Source organism: Elgaria multicarinata, chromosome 8 (genome assembly GCF_023053635.1).
Source record: "Elgaria multicarinata webbii isolate HBS135686 ecotype San Diego chromosome 8, rElgMul1.1.pri, whole genome shotgun sequence".
NCBI classification, from domain to species: domain Eukaryota; kingdom Metazoa; phylum Chordata; class Lepidosauria; order Squamata; family Anguidae; genus Elgaria; species Elgaria multicarinata.
The window spans coordinates 3,247,779-3,263,982 of NC_086178.1; the positions used below are offsets into that span (position 1 = coordinate 3,247,779).

At 49.6% G+C, this 16,204-nt stretch overlaps 1 protein-coding gene across 3 annotated transcripts in view; it reads right to left on the reverse strand.

Annotated features, from left to right (window-relative positions):
* The window catches only part of LPP (LIM domain containing preferred translocation partner in lipoma), a 378,416-nt gene that overhangs the window by 45,376 nt on the left and 316,836 nt on the right, over nt 1-16,204 (reverse strand). For all 3 annotated transcript variants that reach the window (XM_063131781.1, XM_063131780.1, XM_063131782.1), the window contains 2 exons: nt 14,997-15,120; nt 130-299 (listed from right to left, as the gene is read on the reverse strand). In XM_063131781.1, coding sequence (XP_062987851.1) covers nt 130-299; nt 14,997-15,120 — 294 coding nt within the window. The remainder of the gene's footprint in view (nt 1-129; nt 300-14,996; nt 15,121-16,204) is intronic.

The following is a 16,204-nucleotide window of genomic DNA, read 5'->3' on the forward strand; positions in this document are numbered from 1 at the left end:
CTCAGAAACAGGGATTTGAGCAAGTGTCAGACAAGGCTCTGGGGTCGGCGATGCAGGGCGTGGGCCTGGGCTCCTGCTGGGTCAGACCTTCCCAGTCCCTGGAAGCGGAAGAGGAGCTGGGCTACTTACGATGTAGCAGGGCTCGCAGTAGGCCTTCTTCTCCACCGCGTAGAAGGGCTGGCCCCGGAGTTTGCTGCTGCAGATCATGCAGGTGAAACACTCCACATGGAACACCTGGTCCATCGCTGTGCACCCGGTTCCTTCCCCCACGACATTCTCCCCGCAACGCGCACAGCGGCCTGGAGTGGGGGGCAAAGAGAGGTGTGAGGACAGGGCCATTTTTGCTCTGGGTCTCAAAGGAGAACAGCAGAAGGACCCGAGAGGAGCCCGGCTGGATCAACCAGATGGTTCTGGAAAGCGCAAAAGACAAGAACATGAGCATGAAAAAAGCATATGTCAGAAGGGCTCTAGAGCCTCCACCTTATGATCCATCTACTCCAGTATCGTTCGCCAGCATGCTCCCTCTGGGCCGAACCAGAGGTCCATTTGAGACCAGGTGGTCTGGGGAGGCCGTAGCTTGGAGTGGCGAAGTAGCAGATGGAAACGGAGTGCTTGACCCTCACCCTGGCTGGCGTTCCTATCTTCCATTCTCCTCCCCCAGCTGCTTTTCCCCAGCTGGGATTCCCAGGCATTTTTGCCATGACTGGCAGAGAAACGGCCGGGGAGGAGAATGCAAGGAAGAAGTAGCCTGAACATGCACAAGTCTTTAATAGTCACAGCTCCGTGCATCAACGTTACGTCCCTCCCTGCCTCTTGGTGGAAACTCAAGTTCCGTTCCAGCTGTAGGTGTGGAACTACAGGCCTGGGGGTCCAAACCCGGTCTACTGGGCAGATGCCCACTGCCCCTTCCTGTGTAGGGTGACCCTATGGAAAGGAGGACTGGGCTCCTGCATCTTTAACAGTGGCATAGAAAAGGGAATTTTAGCAGGTGTCATTTGTAGACACGAAGCACCTGGTGAAATTCCCTCTTCATCACAACAGTTAAAGTTGCAGGAGCCCTGCCCTGAGTGACCAGATACCCCTTCCTTACCAGTTTGTTCCAGCTTTGGAGGGAAGGATCTTAAAGCTGCAGACAGGCAATAGCCTATCTACTATAGCTGAACAAAGTTTTCAAAAGGCACCACTGCTTGGGATGTGGACAACACATTTGGCTCTAGTACTCAGGTTTGGCAGGATTTTGTATTGTTTCACAAACCTGCAAGACCTGTTTTACCAGCAGCGACAGTGAGACAAATGAAAAGTTTGCAGATGCCATTGGAAAGGATGGCCTCCTTCCAACCACATTGAAGTCTCTAAAGTGCAATTGTCTGCAGGCCAATGAAGTGAGCTGCAATGATTTCTTCACATGGGCCATGCAGAAAACATGTTGGCTCGTAATACTGATGGAGAAACACAGCCTGCCCTTGCTTTCAGCAACCATCTTGGCTGTAATAGTTCAAAAAGATCTGTCTCGTTACTGGAAAACAACGGCCTTGTGGCTGCCTTTTGGACTTGGAGAAAGAGTCTTGTAGCAGCCCAGAGAGAAGGATGAAGAGAAGAGCAGCTGTTGCTCACGTGGGCAAGGTGGGGGGCAGAAGAGGGCTAAGTCAGTGGTTAATTAAGAGCAGAAGAACAGAAGAAGAGCCCTGGTGCTGGATCAGACTGAGGGTCCATCTAGTCCAGCACTCTGTTCACACAGTGGCCAACCAGCCATAAGCTTCATCATAGAATCATAGAATAACAGAGTTGGAAGGGGCCTCTAAAGCCATCGAGTTCAACCCCCTGCTCAATGCAGGAATCCACCCTAAAGCATCCCTGACAGAGGGTTGTCCAGCTGCCTCTTGAAGGCCTCCAGTGTGGAAGAGCCCACAACCTCCCTAGGTAACGGGTTCCATTGTTGTACTGCTCCAACAGTCAGGAAGTTTTTCCTGATGTCCAGCTGGAATCTGGCTTCCTTTAATTTGAGCCCATTATTCCGTGTCCTGCACTCTGAGAGGATCGAGAAGAGATCCTGGCCCTCCTTTGTGTGACAACCTCTTAACTATTTGAAGAGTGCTCTCATGTCTCCCCTCAATCTTCTCTTCTCCAGGCTAAACAGGCCCAGTTCTTTCAGTCTCTCTTCATAGGGCTTTGTTTCCAGACCCCTGATCATCCTGGTCGCCCTCCTCTGAACACGCTCCAGCATGTCTGCATCCTTCTTGAATTGTGGAGTCCAGAACTGGACGCAATACTCTAGATGAGGCCTAACCAGGGCCGAATGAACAAGCAGGACATGGTGCAACAGCACCCTCCCGCCCATGTTCCCCAGCAACTGGTGCACACAGGCTTACTGCCTCGAATACTGGAGATAGCACACAACCATCAGGGCTAGTAGCCATGGATAGCCTTCTCTTCCAGGAATTTATCCAACCCCCCTTTAAAGCCATCCAAATTGGTGGCCATTGCATGTGGTAGTGAGTTCCATAATTTAAGTCTGCACTGTGTGAAGAAGGACTTCCTGTTATTTGTCCTGGATCTCCCACCAATGAGCTTCATGGGATGACCCCTTTGGGTTCTAGTATTTGGAGAGAGGGAGAAAATGTCTCCCTCTCCACGTTCTCCACACTGTGCATCATTTTGTATTATTATTATTATTATTATTATTATTATTATTATTATTATTATTATTATTATTATTTTATATAGCACCATCAATGTACACCTCTGTCATGCCCCCCCTCAGCCTCCTCTCCTCCAAGCTAAACAATCCCAGTTGTTGTCACCTTCCCTCCTAGGGGAGATGCTCCAGCCTCTTCATCATTTGAGTTGCCCTTTGCTGCACTTTTCCCAGCTCCATAATATCCTTTCTCAGGTGTGGTGACCGGGACTGTTTGCACCTCTTCCCTTTCCCAGGTGTGTTTGCATATCAAACAGGGCTCGTCTCCAGCCCCTTGAAACTGGGTAACAATTCACTTGCCTCGCTTCTCCCGCGTTTAAGCCTTTAGAGTGTTGTCACTCGCCTTGAGCCTGAGGGATAGGTCGGGCTAGGCACTGGAATGAATGGCTGCTCCAACATTAAGTAGGCAACGTGGGGGGTGGGTGGCGGCTCCCCATCTCTTTGGACTGCAGTGAGACACCTGCCGGATGGCCGCGCGGCTTTGCCCCGGAGCCTCGCTCTTGCTGCAAAGCGATACACGACGAAGAGCGAAGGAAGCAGAACGCGCCGTCTTTCTGGAGCTGCAACGCAATGGCTTTCTTATGTAAATACATTGGACTGAAACATCCACCCAAGGGCTCCCGCAGGTTCCATCAATCACCGCCGCGCCTGCCACAACACCGTACCCATCCCCGCCTCGCCGCCAGTTGCTATTCTTCTAATTGTCACCCCTTTCAGAGTCCCTCCAGTAAATGCGCTTTAGAGATTCATGACACATCCGGCTTTTGGACGGTCGGGAACCCACTGGCACGGCATGTGGAAAAATCATTATTCCTAATGAAGAAATATTGATGACAAAACAGCATTTCTAGGACAATGTTGAACGTAAGTCAACAATCTAACGAGGTTTCCGTTCTCGGCCCTTTGAATCATAGAATAGCAGAGTTGGAAGGGGCCTACAAGGCCATCGAGTCCAACCCCCTGCTCAAGGCAGGAATCCACCCTAAAGCATCCCTGACAGATGGCTGTCCAGCTGCCTCTTGAAGCCCTCTAGTGTGGGAGAGCCCACCACCTCCCTAGGTAACTGGTTCCATTGTCGGACTGCTCTAACCGTCAGGAAGTTTTTCCTGATGTCCAGCCAGAATCTGGCTTCCTGTAACTTGAGCCCATTATTCCGTGTCCTGCACTCTGCCTCTCCTAGCCCACTGCAGATTTATTCTCCAACACACATGATGTTTATTTATTTATTACATTTATATACTGCCCCATAGCTGCGGTATATAAACATAAGCAAGCAAGCAAGCAAGCCCTCTGGGCCGTTTACAAAAGGGGTTATGGGTTTCCCTTCCAGTAGAAGGGCCATCTAAGACCAAAATGTGCTATCTTCAGTATCCGAGGCAGTAAGCCTGTGTGCATCATTTGCTGGGGAACATGGGTGGGAGAGTGTTGTTGCACCATGTCCTGCTTTGTGGGTCCCTGGCCGATGGCTGGTTGGCCCTTGTGTGAACAGAGTGCTGGACTAGATGGACCCTGGGTCTGATCCAGCATCAGGGTACTTCTGATGTTCTTAATGTTTTAAGGTCTCAAGATGGCCCTTTGATAGCCAGGGATAAGAATATTTGGGACAATGTAAAAGATGGAGCCTCCTCCTCCCCCAATAGAGCTGGATTTACAAAAAATATTATTATTGTATATTTAAAATACGCAATGTGCTCTTAGAAGTCAAGCCTTCGAGTGGAGTTGGAAGGTCTCCACAGTGGTGACGTTTCTCATTTCATGGTAAGGAGGCCCAAAGTTCAATAAGAGCCAGAACGTGTGGCGTGGACATTTGGCTCCAGTAAACAAGTTTGGCAGGATTTTGTATTGTTCCACAAACCTGCAAGACCTGTTTTATCAGAGACATCATGGAAAAGGAAAGTGTGGGTATGCCATAGGAAAAGATGCCTCTCTCTCAAACCACATTCAGCTCTATAAAGAACTATTGTCTAAAGCCTAAGGAACCCAGGTGTAATTATTTCTTCTACAACCCTGGTTAATCATTAGAATCATAGAATCATAGAATAGAAGAGTTGGAAGGGGCCTACAAGGCCATCGAGTCCAACCCCCTGCTCAATGTATTTGAAGAGTGCTATCATGTCTCCCCACAATCTTTTGTTCTCCAGGCTAAACATGCCCAGTTCTTTCAGTCTCCCTTCATAGGGCTTTGTTTCCAGACCCCTGATCATCCTGGTTGCCCTCCTCTGAACACGCTCCAGCTTGTCTGCATCCTTCTTGAATTGTGGAGCCCGGAACTGGACGCAATACTCTAGATGAGGCCTAACCAGGGCCAAATAGAAAGAAACCAGTACCTCCCGTGATTTGGAAGCTATACTTATATTAATGCAGCCCAAAATAGCATTTGCCTTTCTTGCAGCCATATCGCACAGTTGGCTCATATTCAGCTTGTGATCTACAACCATTCCAAGGTCCAAGTTCTACCACATCAAGAAGATGGCCAGGCTAAAACTCTTCTCTGCTCGACATGCAAATTTCCTCTTTGCGGGGAGCAAGAGGCTGCCTGAGATGAGCATCCCATCACATGATGCAAACCCCCTCACCCACCCACACCCTTGCAGTCTGAAGTGGCCCAGCCCAGACCAAGGCCGAGCACCTCAAGGACAACTGAACAGACTCAGTTGCCAGCCTCTGGGCTACCAGCAATCATGTTCCTACCCAGTTTGGTTGCTGACCAGCTCCTGGTCCCGGACCATTTTCAGGTGTCCATATGGGCAGTGATGTTGACACACAAGGGGGTGATTTACAGAGGAGGAACGTTTGCCCCATTCATTTCCAAATAATTCAGCTGTAGCATTATTATTTTTTGAGGGGTGTGTGTGAGTACTTGATCCAAGCACTCCCACAAGGAATCATAGAATCATAGAATAGTAGAGTTGGAAGGGGCCTACAAGGCCATTGAGTCCACCCCCCTGCTCAATGCAGGAATCCAACCTAAAGCATCCCTGACAGATGGTTTTCCAGCTGCCTCTTGAAGGCCTCTGGTGTGGGAGAAGAGCCCACAACCTCCCTAGGTAATCGGTTCCACTGTTGTACTGCTCTAACAGTCAGGAAGTTTTTCCTGATGTCCAGCTGGAATCTGGCTTCCTTTAAGTTGAGCCCGTTATTCCGTGTCTTGCACAGACACGGAGAATGCACCAGACTGCTAATGTTTCTCATTGCATTGGGCCTTCCGGAATGCCTCAGCCACTACTCCCTGTGCCATTTAAGAATTATCTGTGAAAACACGCGGCTAAAAGGCATCCTCTGCTTCTCAAAGGAAAAGGGGTGGGTGGGCGGGATGGAGAAAGAGAGACTAAGTGCAAAGAACAATGAGCGCCAGACGGAAGCACGTCCTTCCTCCCAACGACGAAGATGATTGTCAGACTGAAAAACAACCAATTTCTATGCCGAATTGTCCTTTTTCATAGCAAGGGCACATTATCTAGATTTCTGAGTGTGGTGGCACATTCCAGCAGCAGATACATCCGATTAATCCCTCCGGAGATTGTCGAGTCAGATGGTTGGGCACACTCCTTGTCTGCTCTTTCTTGATTTTCCTGGGTTTTTGTTGTCTGAATTGTTTCCCCTTCGGCACGCTCCATAGGGAAAGGACGCTTTTGCAGCCAGACTTCAACTTTACACGTGAGAAGACAATACGGAGCTGAAGGCAAGAAAGAGACATTTCGACCCAGGCCTGCACTGATGTAAGCTGGGCAAAATGAGATGCCTCATTCCAATAGAATCATAGAATCATAGTGTTGTAGAGTTGGAAGGGGCCTATAAGGCCATAGAGTCCAAACCCCTGCTCAATGCGGGAATCCACCTTAAAGCATCCCTGACAGGTGGTTGTCCAGCTGCCTCTTGAAGGCCTCTAGTGTGGGAGAGCCCACAACCTCCCTAGGTAACTGGTTCCTTTGTCATACTGCTCTAATAGTCAGGGAGTTTTTCCTGATGTCCAGCCAGAATCTGGCTTCCTGTAGCTTAAGCCCATTATTCTGTGTCCTGCACTCTGGGAGGATCGAGAAGAGATCCTGGCCCTCCTCTGTGTGACAACCTTTCAAGTATCTGAAGAGTGCTCTCATGTCTCCCCTCAGCCTTCTCTTCTCCAGGATAAACCTGCCCAGTTCTTTCAGTCTCTCTTCATAGGGCTTTGTTTCCAGACCCCTGATCACCCTGGTTGCCCTCCTCTGAACACGCTCCAGCTTGTCTGCGTCCTTCTCGAAGTGTGGTGCCCACAAGTGGACGCAATACACAATACTTTCAGAACAACGTCAGGGACGATCCTTAGGTCAGTTGCAGAGTCCCCTGCATTGCATGCAAAGTGACCCAGGTTCATTCTCCAGGATTTCCCCCAGTTAGAAGGTGCTCAGGTAACAGGGCTTGGAAGGAATGTGGACTGCTACCACCACCCAAGGACAGGTAACACTAGGCCGGAGGCACCCAGTGACCTGACTCAGTATATCGAAGGCAGGCAGCATTATATGGTCACGGCTTCTTCCTGTAGCGTCTCTCTCTGTCTCTCTTTCTCTTTCTCTCTCTCCACTTTGTACTAGGACTTTATGCCTTGCTTGCTTGCGGCCTCCTCCGGTTATTCACTGTGGGAAGGAGAATGCAGAAAGGCCTTGGCCTGATCCAGCAGGGCAGCCCTTGCGTCCTTAGAAATGGCCATGTCTTTAAGATGCGTCATCTGCCCTATTCGGAAAAGGAAAGTAACAAAGACCAGGATCCCCGAGAATTTTTTAAAAATCCTTTCTATTCCCTTTGAACAGCCGACCCAATACTGCAACCTAACCTGGTTTTGAAAGTCTCTTCTACTTCAAACGGAGTTTGCCACGCAGCCGGAGGGGGCAGCTGTTTGAAGAACAGAAGCCCGGCGCTCCCTTGGGTACACATGAGCCAGTTGTGTAGTCAGTTGGATCTCGGCTCAAGTCTGCCGTGGCTTCAGGGTAGGAATGTCTGAAGCAGCTCGGAGGATTTCGCCCGCCTTGATAGTTGCCGGAAACAACTTCTCTCAAAGCTCCTCCTGGCGTTTTACGCCCAAACTAGGGGTGGGGTGGGGGGGCATCCAGCTCAAATTCTGCTTTAGGTGAAATTGGATTCAGGTCTGTTGCAGGGCATTGTTGGGTGCCCTGAAGGAGAATTCCAAATCTCATGGGAAGCACGGACACCCCTTCTCGGTGTCTCCAGATGCTGCTATTGGAAGCGAACAGGAGAGAGAGCCGGCTTTGAAGACACACATGTGTCCTCTACAGATGGGTGAAAAACTCTGAGAAACGCAGCACCCTCTTAGCTTCCACTGGGGGAATTTACAGGCATCAGAGAAATAAAAAGTTTCAGATCCATTTTTGATCAGGATTTACTCAGTTTGCACCATCCAGAACGAAGACTGCACATTTCCAAGTTTCCAACGAGCGGGAGTCTCGCTGACTTTCTCATCTATACTTTGTAGGCTCCTTGATTCCTCCTGCTTGGAAGTGATGCAACACCAAATGAAAGTGAGTCGATGTGTGATGTGGACACATCCTAAGTGATGTTTCCCATGTAACCTCCATGGTAGACCTAGGCTGGGTCTCTACACCAGCCTTTTTATCCCAGGGTTGTCCCTGGGTTCTCCCTGTGCGTCCAAATGACGCACAGGTGATCCCGGGAGCAGGCAGGGATGACCCCTCCATTTTCCCGGGATAACTGAGACCTTGATAATCCCAGTTTTACCCACAGTCCCAGGACAACCCTGAGGACCGCAGGTGGTGTGGGCACTAGGGGTATACACGGACCCCCCCCGATCCCCTTCGCGCTCTGCCCCGCTCCGCCCCGCCTCGATCCGCCTAGGGGCCGCTCTGCTCCGCTGCAGAGCTCCGGCTCTGAATCGGAGCTCCGCAGTGGCGGGGAGTGGCGCCAGGTAAGGCCCCCCTCCCTCCTCCCCCTTACCTGCATCTGTCCGTGGACCCGCGGCTGCTTCAACGGAGCCCGAAGACTCAAACAGGAAGACTAGGCCGCAACTGCGGCCTAGTCTTCCTGTTTGAGTCCTCGGGCTCCATTGAAGCAGCCGCAGGACCGCGGACGGATGCAGGTAAGACCCCCCTCCCCCTTACCCCCTTACCTGGTTCTGCTGCCGTCGCCGCACAGGCGGCAGCGACAGTGGCAGGGCCAAGTAAACCCCCCTTACCTTTTTTGCAGAGCTCCGGATTGAGGCGAAGGATCCGCCTTCACCTCAATCCGCTCCGCAATGCTCCACGGCTCCCCCGATCCTCTTCGCCTCCGCCTTAAGCGGAGGCGAAGCCCCTCGATCCGCTCCTGCTTCTCCGGTCCGAGGAGAAGCGGAGCACATCCCTAGTGGGCACCTGTCCCGGCTTCTTCCCTCCCCGGTCAGCAGAGGCAAGGAGGCAGGCCAGGGGGAGTCCAGGGACATCAAGGGGGGATCGGGATCGGGGCTTTTCTTATTTTGTTTTTACTCGCTTTTCGCTGGAGTGCAATTGCACTCCCGGCTCCTGCCTTAAAAACAAAATGGCGGGCGCAACAGGCGCGACGGCCCTCTTCCCTCCCAGGATGTCGTGCTTCCGTTTGGATGCCCAGGGAGGATCGCGGAAGCAGTTAAGCCCATGATCCTCCCCCTTCCCCCCTCCTCTACATCCTTAGGTGTAGAAAGGGCCCTACTGGCTGTTTTTCGGCACAGGATATTCCCCTGCCCCTTGCAGACCTGAACTCGTCTTTCAGTAAACTGGCAATCTGCTCGAACCTCGCCACACACCTCCGTGCCCAGAAACTCATTGTCAGCTTCTTAAGTAAAACACAGTCCAGTGCTGACAGTTCAACGGGTTTATGCAGTTTCCTTTTCTAATGTTTATTGGCTCGCATTCTATTCCCTCAAGTCCGAGAGCGTCACAGCTTGTTTCCATCAAGCTAAGTTTCAGCGACACAGGCCAGTGGGAGACACGCTTGATGAGGAAGCCCCGCTTCTGAACTCACCCCCCAACCCGCTCGGGCATAGGGCAGGGACGGCCCAAGAGGGTATGGGCAGCCTGGAAAGGCATGGGACTCGGTAGTGTGAACAGCACCCTTTTGCCCACCATTAAAGTCATAGAACCATAGAATCATAGAACAGCAGAGTTGGAAGAGGCCTACAAGGCCACCGAGTCCAGCCCCCTGCTCAATGCAGGAATCCACCCTAAAGCATCCCTGACAGATGGTTGTCCAGCTGCCTCTTGAAGGCCTCGAGTGTGGAAGAGCCCACCACCTCCCTAGGTCGTTGCGTCCATTGCCGTACCGCTCTAACAGTCAGGAAGTTTTTCCTGATGTCCAGCTGTAATCTAGCTTCCTTTAACTTGAGCCCGTTATTCTGTGTCCTGCACTCTGGGAGGATCGAGAAGAGATCCTGGCCCTCCTCTGCGTGACAACCATTTAAGTATTTGAAGAGTGCTATCATGTCTCCCCTCAATCATGTTTGGGCAAAGAGCGCTTGGAGCCGAAAGACATATTAAGTGGCTAAGGGTTTCTTATACAGCACATAGTTAAATTATGGAACTCACTACCACAGGATGCTGTGACGGCCACCCATTTGGATGGCTTTAAAAGGGGGTTGGATAAATTCCTGGAGGAGAAGGCTATCCGTGGCTATTAGCCCTGATGGTTCTGTGCTCCCTCCAGTATCAGAGGCAGTAAGTTGCTGGGGAACATGGGGAACATGGGTGTTGCTGGGGAACATGGGTGGGAGGGTGCTGTTGCACCATGTCCTGCTTGTTCATCCCTGGCCAATGGCTGATTGGCCACTGTGTGAACAGAGTGCTGGACTAGATGGACCCTTGGTCTGATCCAGCATCAGGGCTCTTCTGATGTTCTTATGTTCTCTTTAAATGTGACAGTCCCCCATGAGAAGGACACCAAACAAAAGTAGGGATGTGGGTTGGGGCATTTGTTCAGTTTGCATTTTAATGTCGATTTACCTAATCTTTCACTTTTGAGCCATTAGGCGAATCAAAAGGCGGTGATCCTTTGAAATTTGCACTTCTCTGAAGTTTTTCAATGGAGTTCTCCAGTCGAAATATGCATACAAACATGTGTAATTTAGGAGAACTAACATTAAAAATGCATTGTATTTGGACCATTGCTTGCAAAAAAAAGTGTACGTTAACTAAAAAGCATGCAAAGCTTAGGAGAAATGGACACAAAAAATGCTTATGAATTTTCATACAAACATTAAACAAAACCCTAATTCACAACAAAAGGCTAGAGATATTCTCAAAGTTTGTGATGGACCAAACATGATTGGGGAAAAATGAGAAACAAAGGGAAACTGAAATGGGCAGATTTGTCCATCCATAATTGAAAATATGGGTGCGTCATTCCAAAACTCCTTTTTGAGTGTTCAAGTGGAATGCTTGAAAAATTGAAGGTAGGATATTTGAACCACTTTGTTTTTTGAACCACCTTTGCCTTCACTATTCCTTCTCTAAGATTCCAACCTCTGCTACTCCCCTCAACCTTAAAGATCAGTTACCTAGGGAGGTTGTGGGCTCTCCCACATTACGGGCCTTCAAGAGGCAGCTGGACAACCATCTGTCAGGGATGCTTTAGGGTGGATTCCTGCATTGATCAGGGGGTTGGACTCGATGGCCCTGTAGGCCCCTTCCAACTCTGCTATTCTATGATTCTATGATTCTATGGGAAAAGTTGTTATTGGACTACATCTCCCATCACCCCCACTAGCAGCTGTGCTGGCTGGTGCTAATGAGAGTTGCAGTCCAGCAACATTTGGAGAGGTGCAAATGCTTTGGAGAGGTGCACATCAGGGGGTTGGACTCGATGGCCTTGCAGGCCCCTTCCAACTCTGCTATTCTATGATTCTATGATCTGTGACCCCCAGATTCCATGGCAGTGAAAAGCAATACAGCAATTAAAGTACTAACCAAAGGAGGGGGGGAACCCTTTAAAAAGCCATACTTAAAATGTCTGGGTAAATAAAGCAGGGTTTTGCCTGGCATCTATAATTGGGGCGCTAGAGAGAAAAGAGTCCTCTCTTTAGATGGAATCCACCTGACCGCTGAAGCAGGTGGCCCACGGCAAAAGGAGGTCTGCAGACGATCTTAAAATATGGGTGTAAGAGCTCCTTCAGGTGTTCCCGGGTTCCATTTAAAAGTAAACATTAGCACTTTGAACTGTGGGGGCAACCAGTGAAGCTCTTTCGAAACCAGCAAGATGTGACGCAAGCGAGCTATGACAGGTACGCCGAGAGCTGGGCCAACCTTTGTAAGAAGACCTTAGAAATATCAGAAAATTTTCTTTTTTGCTCAGTCCCTGCAAAAGAGAGGCCATTTTGCAGAATGTTCTTTGAATGTTATCACCCACCATTTTTCTGTGTGGCAGCTGATCTACCACTCACACCATTATTTCTTTATTTATTTATTACACTTATATACCGCTCCCATAGCCAGGGCTCTCTGGGCGGTTTACAGAAATTCTAAAATTAAGATAAAAACGAGTATACAAAATTTAAAATTCAAAAACACAGAACATACACACATAAAGCATTAAAAACCATTAAAACCCCCCCATTAAAAACCATTTTTAAAAAACCATTAAAAAACTAAACATGTGGGTGATTAAGATGTGCCGCCATATGCCTGGGCAAAGAGGAAACTCTTAACCTGGCACTGGAAAGATAACAGCGTTGGTGCCAGGCGAGCCTCGTCAGGGAGATCGTTCCATAGTCTGGGGGCCACCAACGAAAAGGCCCTGTCCCTTGTTGCCACACTCCGAGCCTCTCTTGGAGTAGGCATCCGGAGGAGGACCTTAGATGTTGAACGTACTGACCGGGTATATTCACGTCAGGAGAGGCATTCCGTCAGGTGTTGTGGTCCCAAGCCGTGTAAGGCTTTATAGGTCAAAACCATCACACGCACACAATGCCCTGGAATGATTACAGGCCTGGGGCATTGTGGGAGATACAAAATGGTGGACATCCTTCCAATGGCCAATTGGTGCTACTGCCCTACGCACCAAAGGATAGGCCAATGTGCGCATGCCACATGTGCGTTCCAACCCCCTGAGGGAAGGCCTGGATTAAGGCTGCCCTGAACGTGCCCCTTCAATAAAATCTCTTTCCATGTGCTACCATGTTAGCAAACGAGGGAGCAGACAAAGACTTCTCACCAATGTACACTAGTTTAGCAAGTGTACGGGGAATTTGGTTTTGAACAAGCAGTCCCCAGCATTTGCATTTCTGAGGTGGTACCATCCCAGGCAGGTGTCGCATTTCTCCAAACCTCCCGCCTTCTTGGGAGACAATAACGAGGCCTGCTAAGTAATCCACAAAGCTTTATTCAAGCAATAAACATCTCTTCCCACCAGAAGAGAGTCTAATCTCTAGGAACTTTTTCCCTAGGCAAAACTATGCAAACTAAGCCAGACAATTGCCCTTTCAAGAAGAATGGAAAGCCCTGTCCCAAGATGCGTTAACTTCAGAGAGACTAGTTCTGGGGCAGCTTCTGATGGGATGCCAGCCGGGCTGACTTTCTCACGCCTTCCTTTCGCTCCACCCGTTTTAGTCTGTGTCATACTCTAGGATCAGCTAACCTGTCTGTGCTCTCTCCTTCAGAAGAGTGTTGGCTTCCCATTGTGTATTATTTGCCCTTGAGGAGATAAGCTCTGGAGAGGGTTCACCACCAGCTGGTGAAGAGCCTGTGAGAGCTTCCTCCCCCACTGGTACAGGCTGGCCTGTTTCTGGCACCGATTCCTCTACTTCAGAATCTGATTCTGATTGATCACCTGAAACACCTTCTTCCAACCCAGGGGGAGCAGGGCTAGACATGACAGCCTGGACTATACTACTCTCACAAATAGTTTATCTCCCTCCATCCTGGTCACTTGGATATGCCAGACATTAGGATGATGCAACACACATGCATACACATCTCTAAAAACATGCGCACATGTCTGGAACCACGGACCACTTGGGTTTCCTGGAAGCAACCATCGTATCCAGGTGCCGTGTGTTTTGCTGCAGGAAATGCCAGTCACCAGCACTTCCTGCAGCAATAACAGCATGTGCAGCTGCCCCAGAGGAACAAGTGCGTCTTACAACCGAATCTCTCAAACGCAGCGGTATCCCAGACCGTGAGCTGAACGAAACCGAAGTCCTGGGCAGGAGCAGCGCTGCCATGTAAGCAAAGACTACTAAGAGAACCGTTGAATGACCTTTACCAAGCCAGCCTGGCTTTTCAGATGCAATTATTTGCACCAAATTATTTTCATGACTTAATACAATGCCTTGAAGCCTTCCAGCAAGGTTAATTAGATCCCTCCATTCAAAACCTATCTGCTCTCAACTGACTTTTAATATGCTGCGATGCGGCTTTCTAAATCTGACCTAATGATATGATTAGCGGGCGGCTATCTGGCCTGCTACGATTACCATGGCATTGAATCCCCTAGCAGAAAATGTTTAATGCAAATTAGAGTCAATGTTCTTGGCCCCATTCCCCCCCCCCCTCTCTCTCTCTCTCAGTCAGGGCCAAGTGCAGCCTTCCTCAACCTGGTTGGGCTCCCAGAGCTGGCTGAGGGTTGCTCAGAGAGTTTTGGCCCAACACACATCTGGGGAGCATCAGGTTGGGGGAAGCTGGCCCAGTGCGTCAGCCAGGTGAGAACACAGAATCATAGAATCATAGAATAGCAGAGTTGGAAGGGGCCTACAAGGCCATCGAGTCCAACCCCCTGCTCAATGCAGGAATCCACCCTAAAGCATCCCTGACAGATGGTTGTCCAGCTGCCTCTTGAAGGCCTCCAGTGTGGGAGAGCCCACCACCTCCCTAGGTAACTGATTCCATTGTCGTACTGCTCTAACAGTCAGGAAGTTTTTCCTGATGTCCAGCTGGAATCTGGCTTCCTGTAACTTGAGCCCGTTATTCCGTGTCCTGCACTCTGGGAGGATCGAGAAGAGATCCTGGCCCTCCTCTGTGTGACAAACTTTCAAGTTTTTGAAGAGTGCTACCCTGTCTCCCCTCAATCTCTTCTTCAGGCTAAACATGCCCAGCTGTTTCAGTCTCTCCTCATAGGGCTTTGTTTCCAGACCCCTGATCATCCTGGTTGCCCTCTTCTGAACACGCTCCAGCTTGTCTGAGTCCTTCTTGAATTGTGGAGCCCAGAACTGGACGCAATACTCAGGATGAGGCCTAACCAGGGCCGAAGAGAGAGGAACTAGTACCTCACGCGATTTGGAAGCTACACTATTGTTTCTCCATGATGCACCATTTACCTGTAGAACCGGAAGAGCAAGTAACAACCTGGTACTCACCAAAGTACTCTGCTGAAGGAGGATTTTCCATGTCATACAGCATCTTCTTGGTCAAGTGTTCCAGCTCATCCTCTGGTCTGAATAAAGGTGCATTTGAGGCAGGGCTGGGACCACTGTGTCCACTCTGGAGAAGGCAGAAACAGATAACTTGTGAAGTTTCCAAGATGGCATAGCAATTAGGACTACAAGCATGGTGTTTAGAATCAAAACTGTCTAGTTACTCATAGGTAGACTGTCGGGTGGAAGGGTTCCCCCCTACATTACCGCCCAGCCTGCCCCTCTGTTACAGTCTTTCTTTCAGGGCAGGTTGGCTGCAATTCTTCTGTTGATTTTTGCGAGTGGAAAACTCCACAAAGAGGCATAACGTCTTCCTGTCTTTCCCTCCCAAAATACGATGTCTAGAGCACACGTGGCCTAAGGCTTCCCAGAAGTGAACTACCAGAACACGGAGACAAAATGAAGAAAACCACAAGCCTACAAGGGTGCTATGGTGGGAAAGTATTAGATTTGGGGTGCTCCCAAATGGCCGGCACCTAATGCTACTGACCAAAAGACACTGTGCAGCTATTCTGTTCCCCCCCCCCCCCCGCCCTCTCTAACGTATTTTCTGCTGTAAGAAAAAAGATGATGGAAAACCGCAAGAGGGTTACAAATGGGAGATGTCATCATCTGGACACCCCCTACACAATTCCGTGAACAAGGCAGGGTGATTACATAATAATAAAAAAATCCTTGACTGGAAGCATCCTTGGCCAACAAACCACAGCTACTTGGCGTTCCTACATCACCACAAGAGTGGACAGGGGGGAAATTATGACAATGACCTCCTTCATACTGAGCTACACTATGGGCCATCTGCCCAAGCAATGGCTAGCCTGAAGGAGCAAAACTCTCCAAAATCTCAGGCGGCAGAGGCCTTTTCCAGCCCTGCTACCCTAACAGGAGATGCTGAGAAGAACTGGACGTGGCCTGCCATTCCTGTATGCTTGCACTATTGGCCATCCATTACAAAGGCGTTTACCTTCAATTTTTTGCAACAGCTGGATCTGATTTGTCTCCAGCTTTGCTTACATGTGACTGACAGAGACCTGGTGTCTCTGAATTACTGTATATATCATCCCTTGCTGATCCTATTCATTTGGACGTGGGCATTTGTTTCTTGAAATTCAATTTATGGAGCCATTTTCTCCATCAGCCATGTTTCTGTG